This window comes from Aplidium turbinatum, chromosome 2, assembly GCF_918807975.1.
Source record: "Aplidium turbinatum chromosome 2, kaAplTurb1.1, whole genome shotgun sequence".
In the NCBI taxonomy this organism is placed as follows: Eukaryota; Metazoa; Chordata; class Ascidiacea; order Aplousobranchia; family Polyclinidae; genus Aplidium; species Aplidium turbinatum.
In genome coordinates, this window is record NC_137473.1 from 3550453 (window position 1) to 3573028 (window position 22576).

The window sequence follows — 22576 nt, forward strand, 5'->3', positions numbered from 1 at the left end:
AAAGAATCACACCCTTAGAAAACAGGTGGTTTCAACACTGATGTAATTAAGGAACGAGATTAACTACATAATTAAAACAACTTGTTTAACAAGAAATCACCTTCACACTTTTGCGGTTGGCTGTTTAACTTCAAAAACGGGTAATTGAAAGATGACGTTTGTTTACGATAGAGAATGCAATAAATTTATTTGAGAACAAACACCGACAGGGTATTTAGACTTGTCTAGGCGCTAATTTTATTAAAAACTTATTCTTCCTTATGTAGGCAACATTAAGCAGTCTTTGTACACAACAAAGTATTGAGAATAGACAAGCTTTAGAGCTTAACACCAATCCCACATTCAAGTGAATGGCTGAAAAAGGACACACGTAGCTGTTAAGGCAGAGTTTAAAACATGTTTCTTAACTTGATTAATCTCACATTGCCAGCCGCAAGAATTTACCATTGACCATAAACTCACAAAAGCTTTCGCGTGCGATAAATGAGCAACAAAGTAATGAGACAGTATTTCAGTTGATTGCGAAAAGCCGCGCGGAATTTGTGTTACGTACACAATCTATAAATAACAGCTATGATGACATAATGTTGATCGCGACCGCGTTCGAAGGACAAGTGAACAAAAATGCAAGAACTTGCATGTGAAACAGAAACCGAGTAGTGGAGTCGGCTCTGCTGCCCCTGGAGGGTGATGGGGCGGATGGAAGGGGGGTGAAATTACCCTCAGTCTTGGAAAAACGATTTTCCAAAAGTTTCAAAACTTTATTTTATGCTGGCGCTTCGTCGTACGACGTGGAATTGTTCTTGTCCTGAAAATCTCAAGCTTCAGTTGAACACAAAGTCAAATTCTATTCTATTCCACTAATATCTTGTTGCGTGAATCAAAACATACCCAAACGCACGTGGAAAGTTTAGTGGTGTTGCAACAACATCAAGTAACTATTATTTTATTAAGCTAAATAGTTTTGATGAAAATGAAATAAAAAATACTCAATAACGATCATGTTTATCCCAAAGTATGAAAATGATTTGAAACCATGAATCTACCGATGACTTTATTAGTCTCAAAACTAACTTATTACTGCATTACACACAATTGTAGTATATGAAACCAAACATGACTTGACTCACTTTTTCACCAGGGGTTCCGTCTTTTCCAGCTTTCCCTCTTGCCCCCTGAAACAAAAAAAGAAGTATTTGTGACGTAATGATCGGTAAGTGATGCGCAAGATGTGACATCTGTTTGATGAATGATCATAATTGTTACTCACCTCTTCTCCTTTGGGGCCTTCAGCGCCTCTCGCACCCTGCATACATAAATAGATAAAATAATATGTTGTAGAGTACATTCAGCGTGGCTACACTACATGCTTTGGGTCACTCACGCCCGTGCAACAGCCAGTAATTGATAGTTAGGAAACGTTGTTGGCGGGTTCTGAACCTAGAGCTGTGGTTCACAGGCGTCGGAAAGATTTCATAGTAACTTTGGTTAGTCTAATTACAGAAAATAACACAAATTGTTGACATGTTGCTGAAAACAAAATCACACAAAAACTTTACGTCTTTTCCGTCTTTTCCATTTGCTCCAGCTGGTCCTCCTGGAGATCCGGGCTCTCCTTTAGGTCCTATTGGACCTTGGGCCCCTTCCAAGCCAGGAGGTCCCTTAAAATAATTACAGTTAAGCAATTTTATAGTTGTAGATTACACAGTAACAATACTGTAAAAACAGGAGTCGTTGCAGTGATCAATGGTCATTAGTTAAACCTGTATTTGTTTCTTCGGAGAGGACAAAATGAAGCTACTCACGAGTGAAATAAATAAACAACACTTCATAAAATTCGAACACGACCAATGGAAAATCCTATCGCAAACTCCCTACATGGAAGAAGACAGAATGGTATGAGACGGTTTGTAAATGGTAGACAAACAGGAGAGAAACAGGAGTTACCGTCCCACTCCAATTCCATGTTTGGAAAAACGTCTCGTAGCCTCTTTTTGTGTAGGCCTATCTCACTTGGTTCTATAGCTCTCAATAAAGACGTTACATTAATTTAAATTTCATTGCTGAAAGCCAACGGTGGTGACGTTACTATGATGTTACAAAAATGTTATGTACACAAACTGATAGCTTTCAAACCTCTTTTCCATCTGTTCCGTTTATTCCGTTGGGTCCTGTTTCACCTTTTTCACCCTGCAATGTACACGTAATAGTAAAAATCAATACAACTATTGGAATCATAAAATGATTGGAGTACTATCATGATAGTGTCAGCTGCATAGCCGAGTTATAAGCGCCAAGGTGCGGCGTTCAAATGACAAAAGGGCGTGGGTACAACACCGCTCAAGAGCACGAGGATGTGTTTTTGACAGGACACTTAAAGGCATGCCTGAAATTGGAGCCGAATATTGGTTTCCTTGCTTTCGTCAACTCTTATTCTTCAATTAACCGGTGTAAGCCTGGATACAACAAAAAATGATAAAATACGTTCACTTCTTACCCTGGGCCCAGGAGGTCCGGCCGGGCAAACACACGGTTCCTCGGCCTCTGCTGTCTCGTCCGGTCTCGGAACCCTGGGGTTGCTTACTCTTGTATTGTTGACCACATTTTCCCTGGGTGGGGGGAAGCCTCCCTTGATGTGAATAGGAGATCCCGGGGTTGTCTCTTCTTCCGGTGGAAGAGTAGTTTCCTCATAAATGTCCAAGTTTAATTCAAATTCTGGTTCTTGAGGCTTCACCTGTAATTTTGTGCTTAGATTGTGAATTGTGCTAAATTCAATCACAATATGATAATTTTTTTCGGCAGATACTTCACCCACCAAACTTATATTCTTCAATGGCTTACAGTAATATTTCTATAACAAACTTTTTCATTACCTGTATAATCAAAATTGGTTGATGATGATGAAATGAAAATGTGGCGTTGTATTTACATTTTAAAACAAACCGCCATCGATATGTTTGACAGCAACCAACCAAGGCACCAAATTAATGCAAAACGAGAAAACAGATTTACGGGTCATCGAACCGAACGAGTTACCCAACAGTTGAACAGTTCCTACAGTAGATTGCTGTTGTAAACATAGTCACTGTTACAACAAAAATATTGAGTTCGGATAACAATTGGGTCGGCCTTCCATGATTAGTGCCACTAGCTACACAATTACAAAATGTTCATCGCGTGGTGGCTCGAAATGTCATTTTGTTTGAATTTTTTAAGTTTTTCTATTGTACCGAAAGTTTCACACTTTCGTTCATTCAGGTTAGTATAAATAAAGCAAAAGTATCTTCTTGTTGTAATTTTCGATCATGAGCAACGAGTTAACAGTAAATTGACAACCTTCTCACCGTCACGCTCGGCTGGTCATCATCAAGATCTCCTACAAACGTCGGCAAGGGAGTAGTGACCATTCTATAATAGATAAAATTGTTAGTCTTTGCGCAGCCAGAACCTCGCGTTGAAACCTGAATGTGTCCGCCCCGTTAGCTCAGTGGTCAAGCGCCCGGCTCAAGATCACGCGGCGCTGGTTCGACTCTCGGGGTGTGCGCTTGAGCAACGCATTCTAAGGACTGCTCTCCATTCAGCGGCACCTAGTGAATGGAATAATTCCACGGCAACAACAAATTGCATAATCAATTAAAAGGAACCTGGAATGATATTTAGCGAAAGCTTCTTCCTTCCACACAACAAATACCTGGCCAGAAGCTCGATCGTAAACGTCACAATTACACATTATCATTTTATACGTGTTTTCCCGTGTCAACCTATGGGGTCTCTTTCAACAGATTTCCACAGGAGGGGCAAAATTATATGTGATTGTCGTAGCAGCTGGGGGCTTCGCTCCCCGGGCCCCAATTTGTTGCTTTTTTTTATGTATAACTTACATGACAAAAAAAACTATGAAAAAAAATATATATTTTATTGTTTCCAACTTTTTTTTTATAATTGATTGATTGCATCAAAATTTATTTGAAATCCGAGATGAAAATATTATCTGAGTTTTGTTTGTAGGCCAATCAAACACGTTGTGAAGTGTGACGAGTTCAACAAGCCGACAAAGGTGAAGCACCCGAGGAGAGGTGCCTGGGGGCCTCCACCAGAAAGTTTTGAAAAAGCACCTGATAATTGTGTAATGTGTATTCTACTTTCAGCTTAAATTAACAATAAAACTCTGTCCTGATTATGCGCCTGGCTAGAGCCAATACACCATCAGTTTCTTCAGCGATGCTGTAGTGTAAGATTTAGTTTTTACATTACCAGATTGTTGGATTAAATATTTTCATGGTGTCTCCACACTTTAATCTTGTTCTAAAATTAGTTCATCCGGCATTTCTAACCCGGGTAAATCTGTACTTGGATAGTGGAGTTGGTCGTGGAAGTCAAAATTGGTGGCAGCTAATAGGTGCAAACCAAACTAACTGATATAATTGTGATTTAATATGATAGTTTTCATTGGTCCGATAATCACGCCTATCATGTCAAAAGAGTTTTAACCGCAAAGGAATAATGCTGAACTAAAATAGGCTATAGCCTAAACTCTGAGAAGAGATTCTAAAAAAGTCTAAAAAAAATAGAGTAAGCTACTAAACTTTTTACTGATATTAGGTACTTAACGAGGTGAAAAAAGTTGTTACAAAGTGGAAGGGGCAAAAAGTCCAGTTGGTGCAAATCCTTTCAGTGGAGGGGGGCAATTTTCCTTACTTTCTTAGAAGAGGCCCTGGCCTTCATTGCCAGTAAAGAAGCGTGGAATTGTCGCACAGCTATCAACATTTGCTAAGCACTCACCTAGATGTCACAGAGGTCGTCTCTTCAGGCGTGGTTGCTCTAGGAGTGGTTTCAAATGGAACTGTGGTGAAGTTGTCGTAACCAACCAGACGAGGGCACTATCATCAATATAAACTCGTGTTAACGCTTTTGCAAATGGAACGGTACCAAAGTAACATTGCGTCATTACCTAGACAGCAAAATCCGTCAATTTTATATTGATTCAACGTCTACAGACGTTAAATCATTGTAAAATTGACGGATTTTGCTTCCTGGGTAGTGAATTCCTATGCACGAGTTACGTGGAGTGCTCTGGAAGGTATCTCTTACCATTCCAGAATAAAAGCGTTAACTTAACCTGCACTGGCAACCAAACATCATTAAAAAGATTACAATGTATTTTAAAAATAGCAAACAGCAAAATATCCACAGCAGGTAACAAAGTGAAGTATAGACTTTTAGCTATATGAACAATAAACAACACAAATTAATGAAATCATGAACTGATGCCACAAATCTAATAGCAACGCGTTGGTGGGTAACCAGTGGTTTGAATATTACGATAGATAAGAAAAAACAGCGCATTAAACTACAGTCTACAACGCTCTTTCTGCTAAACTAAATGTATTTGCAACATTACAGTCAAACAACTATGAAAATAATGATTCACAATAGCAGGTCGTTTATCCGCTACTCACATCTAGTGCTTGTCTTCCTGGGAGTTCGCAGCATTTCAATTCCTCGCTATCGGCCGACTCCGTCTCGCAATATAACTTCATAGACTGCACCTCAAACTGGGGATAAATAATGAAATTGATGACAAAACGTTAAAAAGTTTTTATTATTAAATTGTAACTTATGAAGCCGAGACGTTTTAAGGAAGAAAAAATGTAATAATTTATAAGTTAAAAATAATAGTTCGTTTGTGTTGTTTAAACTCATTGTCTACATCTCAAAGCTTTTGAACAGTATTCAATAGAACAAGCATGTATGAAGAAATCAAAACCAGGGCAAGGCTAATAGCAGTCAAGAAATATTCAGAAGCAATGGCATCGATACACAGCACACAAACTGATAATAAAATACTTGTACTTTTAAATAAACACGACTTTTTCATCGGTTGTTTACAAAACACAAACTTTCGCCATCTGGTTCAAATGCTTTCCACTCTTGTTGACATTACAGAAAATAATCGCAATTGTTTATTTAACTTCCAAAGTTAACAATTTAGTTAAGGAAAACCAAGCCATGAACGCAACGCTTCCGTCCCTTCCGACGTCAACAATGAGGACATCCAAAACTCTCCATTGTCCTCAACAATGGGATGCCCGCTCTTATTGTTGTCTTAACAAAACCACAAAATCCAGCTGGGTAGGTATGTCAGTTGGTTATATTCGTATATTTGCGTCGGTTGAACGTTTAATTTAACGTCGTTGCACAAACAGGACAGTTCAGTTTCTTTTCTGCTAGAGCCTCTATGTTTGTTGTAATCTTCAACCGCTCCAACGTGTATAACGCTACTTCAATTAAAAGTTGATAAACGATTTGCTAAACTTTTATTTGCATTATGCTTCACTTCATAGTTCCTCTGTTACCTTGCAAGCGCTTCACTGCATTTCTGCAACGGCCACTCCTCGCAAATATCGCTCAAAGTCCTTTCTGACAAGATCCCTTGACATTATTTGCTGGACGGCCCATTCAGTTACACATTGTTACGTAACTATCACTCACTTCCGCTGGCGCGCCACGCTTCGTCCGCCCGAGATAGGTTTTCCCGCCAATCCCAATCTCATTCGCTTTCTGTCGCATCCTCTTCGTCCCGACCTTGTCACAATCGACGAACAGCGTCACCGAGCCACTGTGGGTACAAGAGTTGGTTAATAGCATACACACATTGATTCATGCGATGGGTTTGAAGTCACAGTTCTCTACGTAGTTCTCCAGCAGCCTTCCGGTGTAGTCCGGAAGCATCGTGAACCTGGGGTCGTAAAATGATAGACCATCGACCCAAGACGTTCAAACGGCAAAGAATAAGAAGAAAACTACGAATCTGCAACTTAGTGTTTTGTACTTTACATTTTTTTAATTTGATAACTTGCCACCTGACAAGGTAAACGACAGAAATATGCAGCAGATGGTGTAAAGTTACGTTTCATAGCAAATGTGGAAAGGTAACTATATCAGGTCTTCCACCAGCAATGACACGACCATTTGACCACGATGGAGCGTTGGTTGATCTGATGGAAATCGTGTTTTCTATCAAACTAAGCAAAACCGTTCCTTATGCCTACAGATATGCATCAAAGCTTATTGTTAGACATTTCCGCTTGACATACCCTATTTACAGTAACGCATAGATTCATAAAGTACGGCATAACAACTTCGGCTCCTTTGGAAATAGAGCAACGCTCTTCCGTAAGCGAAGAAAAAGTAGGAAAGCGTCGCCAAAACTCTGAATCAACCCACCTGTTAATGTGCATGATAATCTTATGAAACTTCTTGTCGAACAATTTCATCACAGCTGGAAACCGTTTGGCCTTGAACTTATTCTTGGTTGAGTGCTTGTCCAAGCCAAGCCCCACAAACTCGATGGCTTTCTGAACATCAACAATCGACGATTAATCTAAGTTAGACTTTTATGTTTCAGACAAAACTAAAAGTATGTTTTCTTGGTTGACTGCACTTCATCTTGAAGGGATGTACTACCCTAGCTAACAAAACTGATCTTTTGTGTATTGACACCTGAAGACGTTGAACCAATGTAGAAAAGACTAGTTTGTCTAGCCGGAGCTGGTTTTAAAATTATTTTGATTCCTCTGAAGGCCATGGCTGTTAGAGATTTAGAATTTAGTTCTAATAAATGTTGGCGGTTGTAGACTTGTAGAGCGACAACTAGAAACCATTCGATGTTGTTGTAAAAATAAAGTTTAGTGGGCTATTTTGATCAATTTATGTATCTGCTACTTACGTATTTAGTTGAAACTATGATTACATCACAAAGCGCTACTTTTGCTTTGTACACAATGACTGGTTAAAGCAGTATGCAATTCGACAAGTAGTAGGCTGCCAAACAAATAGAAGTTTCTGTGCACTATCTCCATCAAAACCATTTGATAAAGATTTGCAATTATTGCAAATGCAAACATGGCAACAAACCTGCTTTGGAATCAGTCGGATGTCAACTTGATCCTTTCCGGAGGCGTCGACCACTTTCATCAAGCTCCATATCTTCCGCTTGGAAGATTTCGGATTTAACCGAAAAGTGGTCACGAAGACATATTGATCGGGAAGTCCCTTTCCGAAAAGATTTCTAAGCAACAACATTGGAACGTTGGATTGTGGCAAAACTACAAGAAAGAAATCAATGGCACATTGTAACGTGCAGCTGATGAGTGACTGAACTGTTCATGTATCAAACAAAAGATCGAAAATTTGCCGCCTGTTTACAAAGCGGCATTACAATCGAGAAAGGCGTTCAAACACGCGCTTGCACGATGGAGTGTCTGATTGTAATTTAAATGTCTCTGAAGATTCCTAACCATTCAAGGAATTCTTTCAAGAAGTGGTGTGGCTGTACCTCGACGTTGTTCACTGGGTAGCCGAGTGGTGAGAACGTATGTGCGACGTTCTAAAGGCCGTGGGTTCGACACCGCTCCAGAGCACGCGGCTGTGTGGGCAAAGACACTTAATGGCAAGCCAAAATAATGGGAGCAGCTGACTTGAAGACTATATGTCACTTCGCTGCTTCCTTTTGTTTGTTGTATCGCATCTGTCATCGTAGTATACTATGTATGTTATTGCAATAGGTGCAAAATAAAACATCGTTATTATTATAACACCAACATCAGAGGAGGTTTTGCTCCGGAAAAGTCGGATCTTGTCATCTGGTCGCGCAAGAAATGACGGCAGCTATTGCGATGATTAGGTAGGCATGCTTTAATTTCACAAATCAACAGAGCTCTTCGAAAGCATGCATCCTTGCTTCAAACATCCGTTAATATAACGTTAGTGCAAATAACGCAACGAGATGAATAGTATGATGGATGATATTGCGTAGGCTTACCTAGTTTGTATGGTGGCGGTGTCAGCGATGCGGAAGGCCGTGTATTTGGTGGCGGAACCGCGCACTTTGCTGATTGAAGTTGAACCCCTGGTGCGTTCGTCAAGTCGGAAGGCGGAAAGAACATCAAATCCTGCATAGGACGAAGCATAGGAAAAGGTGTTAGGAAGTTCCCTAGGATGGGGTTATGTTAGTGGCAAGCAGGCAAGCTGATAGTCAGGGTAAGAGGTTAGTGCGTAAATGGGGGTTACTGCAAACACAAAAACGGGGCTTAAAGGCTAATGTAGCTTTGAAATCACTGGCTCATACGAGCTACAGCACATGGAGGGTTCGATTCTCGGCTGAAACAAAAACCAACAAGCTAGATCAAAGCTGCTCAAACAGCGGGATAATATAATCGAAGTCCAACTGAATCAGGGGGAATTCCCATCCTGCCAATCCAAGTGGGATATCGAAGTAGCGACAGCCTACTCAATAGGGATTGGCAACCGAGACCGCAACAAAATATCAAGCCTTGTAATGGTTTATTGGGCCTTAGTCGCTCATACGCCATCATCATCAGTTGATAATCATAGTCGCTAATGATTAAACAGATACCAGGCTGGATTTTGGTTTATTGGAACTTTGTGCTTGCTGTTTTCGATTTTTTTTTTTTCGATTCACGAGAGCCAAGCATCTACGAATAAAAACGCTGAGAACAAAGGCTTTAGTTCTCAAACAAATCGTGATCGTAAGTTCAACAAACAAATAGCCAGCGAATTTTTTGAACTATGTTCCAAGTAATTTCAAACACTGACATCAAAGTATTTTCAAAGATAACAAGCCCCGTTTTTATTTGAAACCGTCAACACCACTTACCGCATCACCATGACATTACAGAATCGCCCAGGCTTGACATCACAACCGGCGTGACGTCATGTAAACTAACATGCACATTTCCACAATATTATCTGAGGAATTTGTAAAAGTTATTTGCTGAACAAAAGTCATTCGATTGATAACTGTTCATAAGCTACCCCAAAACTGACAAAGCAGCTATCGAAACTTTAGCTTTCAACTTGTCAGTTCAGCTAGACTGAATTATCTCATCCAAAAAAGTCAATAACACACTTTTCTCCATAATCTCATAAAACGGTGTGTCCGACACCAGCTGTTGCATACAACAATCAGTTAAACTCAACTGACAAATTGTTCGAGTAGCTTTGTCGAATATAACATCCTTCGGAAAAGGTTCACTCAAAAAGGTTTATTTATCTTTTCAGAAAAATCTATAACAGATTTCAATTGGTTCTAATATTTTCTTTAGTTACGTGCGAAGCCTGCTACAAATTATCAAAGGGGGAGTCCCGATGAGACCTTATTGCTCCCCAAACAAGGGAATCACATGTAGCAAGCAAATACAATCAACTGATTTAAATCAACAGATTTCATTGTGATTGAATAGTAATTGATTCGTGATAGATTGTGACCAAAGATATCATAAAGCATCTCTCTCTCTGTAGGTATCATGGCTGATACAGCCCTCGATGTACAATGATGTTCCAGTTTGATCGATCTCGTGCGTCTTGCCAAATTTTAGTAGGGTTCTTAATATGTGGTTGAAAATTGTGCAAAAATATGAATCTTTGACCTCCTCTTGACCGTTTTCCTAGTATTTTTCCACTTAAAGATAAATCTTCAAGTTCGCCTTTCCTTATGATTTGACCCAAGAACTTCAGTTGCCGCATTTCTATAGATCTCATTATCTGCTGTTCCTGGCCCATCTGTTGGAGAACTGCTCTGTTGGTTCGAAAAGCTGTCCATGGAATTTTGAGAATTCTTCGGTAAAACCACATATCTGCAGCTTCAAGCTTTTTTCGTGTTTTTGCCGTTAGCGTCCAGGTTTCACATCCGTACATCAAAATTGACCGAACAAAGCATTTTAACAAACGAATTTTTAAGGTTTTGGAGAGCTTTCGATCTTTAAAGATTTTTGCCATGGTGTTGAAACTTGACTTTGATAATGCAATGCGTCGTCTAATTTCTTCTTTACATCGGGTGCTTGGATTCAGTATTGAGCCCAAATAATTGAATTTTTGAATATAAAGCATAAGCAACGATGAATGCATCAAAGCTTCATTGTTTCGCTTGCATGAGAATTACTTTGAATCACCAATACCAGCAAATTACTATTAGTTGCAATTTCGTTAGCTAATAACTTTTCCAACTACTACCAGTACTTGCAGTGGTGTATAATCACCATTCATTCCACCATTTCATTCGTGTCTTCATTCAGTGACGTAAATTAAGTTGCCCCCAGGCCCATTCTACGCAACAATGTCCAACCAAACATATGGAAATTGCAGTCTTTTGATTTTCAAGCACTAAAGTTTAAAGGTTTGCATTATTCTACACTATTGAATTATACCTTGTGAAAAGAATATTCGTGTTTGACTTTTTAAGCTGTTACCCTCTAAGTCGTGACCCTCCAAGTTGTGGCCATCTCAATTGTGACTCTTTAAGTTGTTACCCTCTATAAGTTGTGACCCTCTATAAGTTGTGACCCTCTATAAGTTGTGACCCTCTATAAGTTGTGACCCTCTAAGTTTTGACCCCTTAAGTTGTGACCTTCTTAATTGTGACCTTTCAAGTTGTGACTTCCTAAGTTGTAACCCTTGGTTGTCACCCTCTAAGTTGTAACCCTTTAATTTGTGACCCTTTAAGTTGTGACCCTTTAAGTTGTGACCCTTTAAGTTGTGACCCTTTAAGTTGTGACCCTTTAAGTTGTGACCCTTTAAGTTGTGATCCTCTAAGTTGTCACCCTCTAAGTTGTGACCCTCTACGCTGTGGGCTTCTAAGTTGTGGGTCTGGAGACAATCTTATTTCGTCACTACTCACTAGTCATGCTTCACTAGTTCCTTGATCGTTTTCAAGTAAAAATAAAGTAAATATTCATCGGAGCCAGCTAAATCACCATAGCAACAAACCTACAATCTTTCCAATCTCTGATATCGTCACTCAGAGAGCAAAGCGTCACTCAGAGAGCAAAGCGACCCGCACGCGTTTGCATGGCACCACCAGCGCTACCATCAAACTGAAGTCTTTAACTCATAGTAGAACTACTTCAATGACGCAACAATCGTAAGGATCATAACACGCGTCTTCAAATAAAATGTACATTTCAAAAATGTTTTTCAGCAAAACGATCGGGACGCTTTTGAAGCGTGCCAAAGCAGTCGGTGCACAAGTTGAACAATGAACGTCGATGGTGCGAGCAAACCTCGCGCAACGTCTCCTTGCTTTAATAGTGCCCTCAAGTGGTTGCATGCACACAAAATGAAGTGATATTGTTAATGGCGAAATTTTAGTGGCGAGCTTGCCTGGTATTTTTTGACCTTTGACTTTGTCTGATTTAGTTCCAATGTCTTGGCAGATGGCATCTGTGACAAAAGAGCATCGTTAAGTTTATAGGCTGAGTTTAGTCGGAAGCGTGCCCGAGCAGTGAAGGCCCTGTGACGGCCCTCAAAGGGCGCTGGTTCGACACCGCTCGGGGCTGTATTTTTGGCAAAACACTTAATGACGTGTCAACGTGGGTACGTAGTTCACTTTTCTTGCTTTTCCGTCCATTTAATAAGCCTGGATACGACAAAAACAGGTTTCTAGTCTGGCAAGGGATTCCTGCATAGAAGATACATTAAGACTGTCGACACTAAAAAAAAACGCAGGACACAAAATTTTTCAAGGCAAATGTGGATACAGTTTCAAAAGGCCGCATCAAAGCTGGTGGTCCAAGTAATTTTGAGTATATCCTTAAAACAAACTTGTTTGCGAAATGTTTCCCTTTCTATATTATATCACGTATATTGACGTAAAAGTTACAATGAATGAAGAGGAATTGATGCGGTGTATCGTCCATCAATAGAACGGCAATGAGTTTGGCGGTTTGCAAACAAACGCTTCATTTAACATGCGACGCGTCTTCCATCAGTCGCTTTATTGGTCGTCACGGCGCGATTTTCGTGCTCAAAAAAATAAATTACAAAGTGGTAGCTTTTGCCACTGACTTTAAAGTCATATTTTCAACACTTCTGTATTGACAAATTTTAAACCTTTTTTAAACTTTCTGAAATGGCGCAAAGACAGCTGGCCAGGAGTGTAGGACTGTGTGTCGGAGTGCAATCATAACTTTCAAACATTTATTTTGTATCTGGTCTCCTTGACAGCATTGTCTTCTCAAGGGAAAAGCCCAAAGGCAAGAGAAAATGTTTAAAATATCAGAAGTATAACCTTCACGTTTTTTCCCGTTCACAAATCCGACCTTAAATCTATTAACTCACCAACACATATGATCTGCCTCAGTAGCTCCCTGATCCGTTCAATCGCTTGGAAGTCATCCACCTGCAGCACGTGTCTGTTATCAGGATCCGACGCGATTTCGTTCAGCTCCTCTACAACGGCGGCTGACACCTGTGTCGTCACAATGGCAACAATGAAACTGTCATGAACACAACTGAGCTATTAGTTGGTGACAAAATTATAAAGCTTTATTTGTTTTAAGTGAAAAGATGAAGTAAAGATGAAACCTTCCTTCCAACTCACCCCGACAGCGTAAAGTTGAATCCCATTGTTCTGCGCCTCCAAGGAAGGACTGAAGACGTTATCCTGAGCTCTCCCATCCGTGAGGACAATAGCGAGTCTGTTATAACCGAGCTCGATGCTACGGGCGTCTTTGAATGCTTCATTGTTCATGAAACGTATGGCTTTGCCTGTTCGCGTGTTGCCTGTGATGTCATAAAGAAGATAAGCATCTCGGTCAATTGGCTAATGTAGCTGCTAAGGTTGGTCTGCAGATTTGTAGTTTTTAAGTTTTGATAGAAGTGTGCTAGAATTCCATGTTACCCTGTTCTGCTATAAATCAGAGCATACTTGTCTAGAGATACTTTTTTAGGTTATCCAGCACAAAGTCACTTCAATTAAACTTTTCAACGCCAGGACCATGACAGTATGCAAACCACGTTACGTATGTACATTGTACATACAATGTTTTCTAGCAAATTTAATGCTATGTTGTCATTTTCTCCATCAGTACAGAGGCAGACAATGCTTATGCAGCCGCACGCAGCCGAATAGAAACCTTAAAATTATTTCTTTGCTGGGTGCCAGGTGCTATTAAGATTCAATACTATTTTTGAAACATTGGCAGGGTATTGAACGCTCTCCTACCAATTCAGTGCAGACGCTCTATCCATTGAGCCATCGAGATGGTTTTACATGGATTGAGATATCGGTGAAAGTGATGTAGAGATAAAATCATCGACAGCAAAATTGATAAAAATGCCGGGTCCTGGTATCTGCGCCACTGCTGATAAAGTTGTTTACGTGCAAAGTTTCGATAAGTCCACCAGCCCACGCAATGCACAAGCAGGGTGTGCTGTAGGCAGTTGGCCACAATACAGCAGCATACAGTTTGGAAGAAAATGAGTAACGAAAGGTCACTCAATAGGCAGGTCCCAAGCTAATTAGTAAACTGAATTGGTCGATTGAATTAGTGCAAATATCAATGTCCACTATGATCCAAATGTTTGAATACGCTGTGCTGTAAATTATTTGATTTGACTGCACCCAGAATAACCGTAATTACACACAAAGCACTAATCCCAGATTAAAAAAAAGTCAGTCATTTTTACGTTGATTCAATGTTTTCAGACGTTGAATCAATGTAAAAATGACGGAATTTGCTGTCTGGGAACAAATTTTTAAACGTTGCACATCACAAAATGTGTTTGCTGGACTGGTCAGTGGCAACCACTTCAATCCCCAAAGCATTTACTTTTAAAGACTATCGTAAAACAAGCTGCCAAATCAATTAATCAGCTTGCGCTTGCAGACTTACTCGTCCACTGTAAAACAAAGATTCTATCGTTTAAAAGGCTGCAGCAGGCAGGGTGGCCATCTTGTTGCGAAATGATAAAGATCTAGACATAATGTTAATGTATTCCTGTTTCGTAGCTTTACAGGTCAATACACAGATACTTTCATTGTTCTTGTGATGGTGTTATAGAATGTTGAATAACATCATTGTGACCTCAAAGTATCACTGTGGTGTTTTGTTTGTTTGTTTGTTGAGCAATTTGGGCTCCTTCCGAAGCTCTAACGTCGAATTATAATCAACTGACAAGTTTTTTGAAGCAGTCCTCCTTGTTATTCGAACGCAATTCGCTCAGCCCGTAGTGTAGCGGGCTTATCCCCCGACACCGAGAGCAGAGTGTTCAGTGGTTGCGGACGACATCAGGGAAGTACCTAAACCCACTCATCTTCTGAGCTCCAAGCCGGAATGAAGGTTTAGTACCATTTTTAAAAGGTCTTTTGATTTTCGAATGACCCGATGGGGAATCGAAGCCACATCTACATTACTGTGGTGTTTCTAAGCACTGCGGATGTCTATGTGAAAGTCAGTTTTTAAGCATAAAAACCCGTCATTCTTACATTGATTCGACGTCTGCAAACGTGGAATTAATGTAAGAAAAGAACGACGTTTTTTTGCTGTCTGGGACTGGTTTGGTTGAATAACGTTGATCAAACACTTTGTGACGATATAAACAAGCACCTCCACTTGCTTTCATTTTTCAAATATGACAACACAACATCTGCTTCAGCATCATTATGAATTAACATTGGTGTTGCGATTTGAATATACATACAATAGATCAAGCATCGCGTTTAGCAGCATAATCGCTGCTTACTTCACAAATGTAGATACAAACGACCTGTTCCTGATGCTGCGCATTCGTTTGTCATTGCACATGACAAGGGAACTGTGTTGCGAAAGCTAGTGCAAACCGCTACTACCATAGCAAACCAGCAGCATCAGGCTAAAACAGGTTGTTAATATCTACATTTTGTCAAGTATAGTTGAACAAAACCACGACGTGCCAATTAGTGTTGTCAGTAGTGGAATTCTAAGTTTCTTCTAACCGGCTCTACCCCGTCATGGAATATAGAATTTGAAAGATTTTTTTTTTGATAAAGAATTTTAGTTGGTTCGTATTCTGCCTTTGTTCTTTGCTTCGGCTTACCCGGTTCAGTTGCCTATAGCTTATAAACATTTAATGAGTTTCAGCATTGTGTCGTTTTTTTCCCCCATAAGCTTTTTAAGTTCTTTTTATATATTAAATTAGCTAAGCTTGTGAAGCAAAAACGCTCATTTAGAATTTCTTGCGGTGAACATTTTGAAACATTTTCTCGAACCAGACCATGATTATCCGTTGGACCTATGCTAAATATTGTATCTCTGTTGATAGACGCAACAACAACCGTACAACCGTAACCGTGTCCTATGCGTGGCATGGCGACAAGAAGAATGTAAGAAACGTCGGAACAAGTTTTCCTCCACAATTCAAACACGTCCACATGCCCTAATAAGCTTCATGAGGTATGACCTTAAGCGATTTGCAAACAATGCACATTCTTTGGTTTGCTCAGAACGACGAGAAATACCCTAACACTGATACCAACGGTTGGTGCCAGCAATGTCGCTGTCCCATGCACATCACGCCTCCACGCTAAACGTGAACAATCCACACGACATCATCAATGATAGCGCTAATTGAACAATGATAACATTTGTTTTCGTGTTTGTTATACGTAAGTTAGAGTAAGGTAGGCTGTTATATATTGTTATTAATTTCTGAAGAAGTCGGTTGTGTTCGCTGAATAACCATACAAGAGAAACCGACCATCGACTTTAATAAGTAAACAAAATCATTTAACATTAAAATGCATGTACACCGAGTCGCCTCCCACTACTCAAGGGTGTTAAAGGGACGAGCCCTTCGACCCCTGGATTGGCGAGGAAGGTTTACACGAAGACGAGAAGAAGAAGAACAATAAAAATATTGAATAAATCTGTCGAAACAACTTTAATAGTTTGCAATTTCCAGGCTTACGCTGCTTGGCTCACAAGATTTGGTTTGTGTACAAAATAGAAGTGATCATTGATCAACATAATTGAAATGACGACTTACCTTTCAAATACGAGATTTTCGCGACCGCTTCGACTAAATCATCTTTATTCGTGTGCTCGTTTAAGGCAATGGCAAGCTGGGGTTCATCGGAATAGACAACGACCCCCACATGGGTTCGTGTGGGTCCAATATCGAACGATTTGACAAGGTTAGAAACCCATCTGCAAAATACACCGTGAGAAGATACTGACCCTTGACCTAAGCTGTAATTTACTCCAAGCGTTCAATTTGCAATACAAACTATATATGTTATTTTTACATCTCGAAACATTGTTTCTACACAAACGAAAAACTGTTTCATCGCTTCATAAAATATCAAAAACCAGCCGATAATAAATTACTGTTGAGCTAATAAACGTATTGTTACGTCTAACAACGCTAAAACAACGTGCAACGCTGAAGCAAAAAGAGATTATGCTGCTAAATACACACTTGTCTAGCAATTCATGTGCTATGGATCACATTACAAGATAAACTGTTTGCAGGCAATGTAATGCAAGGGTATGATCGCTCATGAATATAATCCCCGGTTGGTTTAGAGGCCAACCGTGAACTTGACATGGAATTAAGACAACAATGTTGAGCCATTCACACAAGTATATATATACGTGTGGTAATACAATCACTTCTAAAGGAACCGTCTTGTTGCAAGCATCATCCATCAACTACTGATACATTTCCACAGTGACATTAATATCGTATATGTTTCCATGATAAACAGACACTTGTAGCGTCAGGTCAATGCCGTTAAGCTACCATCAAAAGCAACAAACCAATGTTGACAATTGGATTATGAATTTTATTGTCAGTTTTTTATCATATCAATAACGTAATTAAATTGTTGCCATGAATAAACGTCGCATTGGACTTACACAAGAAATAAAATTACTGGCAGGCGGCAACATTGCTAAAATTGTTTTACAATTCTTTTTCCATGAATCAACCTGGAATCGAACCCGCGCCTATCTGAAATTTTAAAAGGAAAGTAGAGATACTACTCGGTCACTGGCTTTATTAGTGACATTATCCTGTTAGTCAAGTACAGTTACAGTAATAGTTCTTATAGTAATGCAATGCCTGCAAACGCATAATAGCGCTCTGTTACGCTTCAAACGCCCTCATTGCCGGCTTTTCGTTATCTGACTGTAAAAATCAAAGTCAAAAACGTAACTTGATGCCAAAGTTAAAAAATCCGTTTGAGAACCTCTAAGCTTAAATCTTATCCGAGCCGCCATTATCCATTTACTTGAGGATTGTAATTCAATGGCTACGAGATGGAAAGATTATTCCGCCACGAAGCTTTCTTTGGAGATTCACATATTCTCAACGAGGATAAACCTTCATAAGTAACGAGCTAAGATCGCGTGCAATCATGAAAGTTTTGACTGTGGGGATGAAGTGTTTCTCAACAACTTGTGGTTTCTGACCTTGTTTAGGGGTGTAGTCTGCTAGGGGTTCAATATAACCATGAGCCCATTTCTGTTTAAATTCTATAAATATATCGATTAGCAGAAAAAAGTCAAGTAAACACAGGCCAAATACTGAAAAGTTTGGGTGTTCATCAGGACAATTATCGTTTCTAGCACTAGTTGCTACGTTCATCTGATGAAATTGAAAGTAAAATTAACAACAAACAAGATGATTTAATCAGATGAACGTAGCAACTAGTGCTAGAAACGATAAACACAGGCCATATGAAAAAAGTAGTAAATTTTACAGTTGCTCATTCAACGGTTGCCTATTCTGGGGACCCTGAAACTGTCCATACAACAATTCACAAATAGCATAAAATTTCATGAGCTTTGAAAGTATACAAAATCCACGATTGTTTGGAAAGTTAGCTTCTTTGAGTGAAAACAACAGTAAGAAATTGTCCGAAATTTGCAGACAGATCTGTGGATTAGTATGCTGACCTACGATTAAGAAAACCTTTATTAGAACACAATAAAAAACTATGATTTTAATACTTAAGATGTTCGTGGTTGATGTAGAGAAGAAAATAAAAAACAATAAACAAAATAAGATAGTTGATCTACACAGCAAAGCAGTAAAAAAGTATGTTTCAAAGTAAAGCGCAGGTTACAAACCAGCCTTTCTTATAATCTCTATTTTGCATTTGTAAGTAAACAATACATTTTTAATTTGTTTTATATCATAGTATTGTCGAAGAAAGAGTTGCGCCTTTTACTCAATATTGCCGACTTCCCTGCATGTTCCGTAAAATTTTTTAAAGATTCCTCGAATGGTGAAGCAGACTTGTTAGGGTAGGCCTACCTCAATAATTGTGATTTTGCAGCACTTACTGATGGAAACATAATTATGCAACCTAGAAAGTCAAACGTGGCAAGTAATTAAAAGAACAGTTGCCCTTCTTGAAACTATACAAAAATGAGTTTTAATTTTTTTGGCCGCCGATTGCAATTTTAACCCTGTCAAACCTAATAATCAATTAACCAATCAATTGATTGTACAATTTATTTAATTCATTTATTTGCTAAACTCACTCTCTAACTCTTGCAAAGTCTTCTTCTCCCACACTGCTTGAAGCGTCCAAAACAAATACGAGGTCATAGTAAACTGTTCTGCAACCTGAAAATCATAAGATGCAATTAGCGTCAGGTAGGCAGCGGAATGGTATTGCGCTTAGTTCGGACTCGATAGGAACCAAGTTCAAATCCTTGCTTCGGTTTATTTATTTTTTTATAAAATTTTAAATATAAAACACTTGCTGCCAAATACATAATCACAACAGCTACACTACACAACTACAACAAGGACAGGGTAACAACGTTCATTCCCAACAAAGCTGTAATCAAGGCTAGAAGAAAGAACCTGTGACTTATCAACGATTAGAAAATAATAATGGCAGCTATGGTAAATATACACCAATTATCGGAAACGTTTTGTAAACCCACTTTTCGATCTTAATATGCTATTTCTAAATAGAAACATTATATTTTTGGTATAACCAGTAAACGAAAGTTAAGCAATTTCAAAAGGGCAAATTTTAAAATTTAAATTTCCAACAAAAAGGAAAATCGGTGAAATGAAACATGATTCGAATAAATTGAGGTAAAACAAAGTTTGCAGTCGGTTGTTGGTCTAAGGCAAAAACATTGGGCAAAAGCAGATAAAAAAAGGCAAACGATGTGGTGGGAGGGTGTGAAGGGGATTGCGGCACTTGAAGATGAATCCGGTCACCCTCGGTAGCAGTAAGTAACGGTCATCACAGGATTAAAACTGGATTACTACTACACCAAAAGAAGTGTTTTACTTCAACCATTTCGTAACATGAGTGGCGTTGATACCCCTTCGTGGTATTTCAAGGTTTTTATTAAATCAAAGTATTATATTTCTGTTGGCGCAAACACCAGTAGCCAGTTTAAAATGCATTTAAAATGCATCTGAAAATCATCAGAAAATTGAATTTGAAGCATCTCCTTTGTCAATAAATTGAGTTTCCCTTTTAGCAGCACGATCGTTGCTTACTTCACAATGCAGATATTAACGACCTGTTTTAGCCCGATGCTGCGAGTTCGCTGTGATAATAACGAATTGCACTAGCTTTCGGGACACAGTTCCCCAGTCATGTGCTATGACGAATGGTGTTGAAGTCTGTGTGTCGTTGTTTCATGCGTTCTTCTAATCTAAAACAACGACACACAGACTTCAATAACATTCGTCATAGCATAGCACATGACTAGGGAACTGTGTTCCGAAAGCTAGTGCATATCGGTATTACCACAGCAAACTCACAGCATCAGGTTAAAATAGATCGTTAATATCTACATTGTGAAGTAATCTCCTTTATCATTCACCATTGGTTCTCTGAGAGCCCTGGAACGGCAATCGAAAGGGCGCCGGTTCGACACCGCTCAAGAGCATGCGGTTGTGTCTTTGGCAGGACACTTAAAGGCATACCTGAAGGTGGGCATGAAGATTGGCTTCCTTGCCTTCCCGTCCACTTAATCTAAATCTTCAACCACCAGGTGTAAGCCTGGTACGACAAACAAAAAAAAATTCACCATTCAATCATCCCGTTTAGGCTTCTATATGATTCCGGTGCAAAATGGCTACTGCTGTTGTTACAAGAGGAACATCGCTACGTGCCAGTATAAATTCAGTTGGAAAGTGCTTTGGGTTACATAAAGTTTGGGTTAGGGTTGGGATTACGTTAGGTTTGGGTATTAGTGAAGATCCACTAAGGTTAAACTATTTTTGAATTCAGAAAATTGTGAGAGTATGCATGTTCAAAGAAAGTAATGCCGTCACCGATGCTTTCAAATTTGCGCCAAATTGTTGAAAAAAAGGTTGTCATAATAACAACATATTCACGTTGGAGCTAAAACGCAAGATCAACCAGTCGAGCTACAGAAACACTTAACAAAAAAGGATAAAACACCAGAATAATAATAATAATACGGTATATACGTGTATATTTTCGTACTAAAAAAACAAGAATCAGCAACCTCACAATATGACGCTATTCTTTAAGAAAACGAAAGACATCAGAAAATCGCTGTAAGTGCTGATTGAACGCTCAGTGGATATAGAAATCAAAAGCAAATCATCCGTAGAAAATAAACGATTCGATTTCTACTTGGACAATCAACTCCTTCTTCAGTGATTGTGTGCAGCGTTGAAACAATCCAACAAGCGACGCCTACTGCGTTCGAATACTTTTCCAACTCTCCAGTTTCCAGTGTTGCCGTTGTTAAGTTACATTTACTCAGTGTACTTGGCTTACAGAAGAAAAACAGGTTTATTGCGTATCCGTTGAGAAGCATCAACTTTCCTCACTATTGAATCAAGGCAATTTGAATTATGAATTATAATGGCTTAGGAGGCCAATTAATAAAGGCTATCAATTTAGGTATCCATTGATAGCACTGAAAATGAAAACAGTATAGTTTTCGAAACGTTTGTTTGCTGAACACCAGTTTAGCATCTATACATTTTGGGCTCTTTATTTTTTGATTAGAGTAAAACATTATCTTTATAATTCCTAAAGTTTCGTTGTTTCATTACTGAGTCCCAGACACGACATGTAATAATAATCATTATGATTAATAATCATTATGACATATACACCAAGCCAGACAGCAAAATCCGTCATTTTTACATTGCAGTCAATTCAACGTTTAATCAGACGTTTAATCAATGTAAAAATGACGGATTTTGCTGTCTGAAGATACCTATCCGTAATATCCGCATGAAAGCGTTTGTTGCAATCACAAACGGAAATCTTTAGACTGCGGTAAGTTACCGCCAGTAACTGAACCAGTGTCGCTTGTTCAACGCTTTTACAAGTATGCAAACCGTCAGAATTGAGCCATGAAAGGAGCTGCACAGGTTAAAAGGTTCATGTTGGGATTTGCTCAAGATTAGTTGAGAGCATGGTTGAGAGTCATAATGTGATCAGGAAGCACAAATTGTAATTTTGTCGTTTTTCGAATGGGATAATAGATTTTAGGCGCCTATGACTATTGATAACATAGTCGCATTAGAAACCTATGTATTGGTTTTGTTATTATTGTGCCATAGAAGAATTGAGTAGTCACTGTGATGTTATAATCTCCTCTTCGGCATTGATTTCTTTCACAACTAGGATTGTCCATTCTGTCATCACAAAGTCCATCACAAACAAAGCTCTAAAGAAGATCACAACGAATCCACGCCAACAGCGCGGCGAAAAGATTAAGATTTTAACGCTTTTTACAAGTGACATAAGTTGGTCACTTTAGATTGGTCA

The 22576-nt window shown here is 39.1% G+C and overlaps 1 protein-coding gene across 1 annotated transcript in view; it reads right to left on the reverse strand.

Moving 5' to 3' along the window:
- LOC145785752 (uncharacterized) overlaps nt 1-22576 on the reverse strand; it is a 43166-nt gene that overhangs the window by 16637 nt on the left and 3953 nt on the right. The window contains exons 3-19 of the mRNA XM_082597463.1: nt 19329-19413; nt 16825-16985; nt 13400-13581; nt 13138-13267; nt 12181-12240; nt 8825-8954; nt 7918-8071; nt 7228-7358; nt 6493-6619; nt 5460-5555; nt 4783-4880; nt 3345-3408; nt 2498-2734; nt 2137-2190; nt 1560-1661; nt 1271-1306; nt 1131-1175 (exon numbers count right to left, since the gene is read on the reverse strand). Of these exons, the coding sequence (XP_082453589.1) occupies nt 1131-1175; nt 1271-1306; nt 1560-1661; nt 2137-2190; nt 2498-2734; nt 3345-3408; nt 4783-4880; nt 5460-5555; nt 6493-6619; nt 7228-7358; nt 7918-8071; nt 8825-8954; nt 12181-12240; nt 13138-13267; nt 13400-13581; nt 16825-16985; nt 19329-19413 (1892 nt within the window). The remainder of the gene's footprint in view (nt 1-1130; nt 1176-1270; nt 1307-1559; nt 1662-2136; nt 2191-2497; nt 2735-3344; nt 3409-4782; nt 4881-5459; nt 5556-6492; nt 6620-7227; nt 7359-7917; nt 8072-8824; nt 8955-12180; nt 12241-13137; nt 13268-13399; nt 13582-16824; nt 16986-19328; nt 19414-22576) is intronic.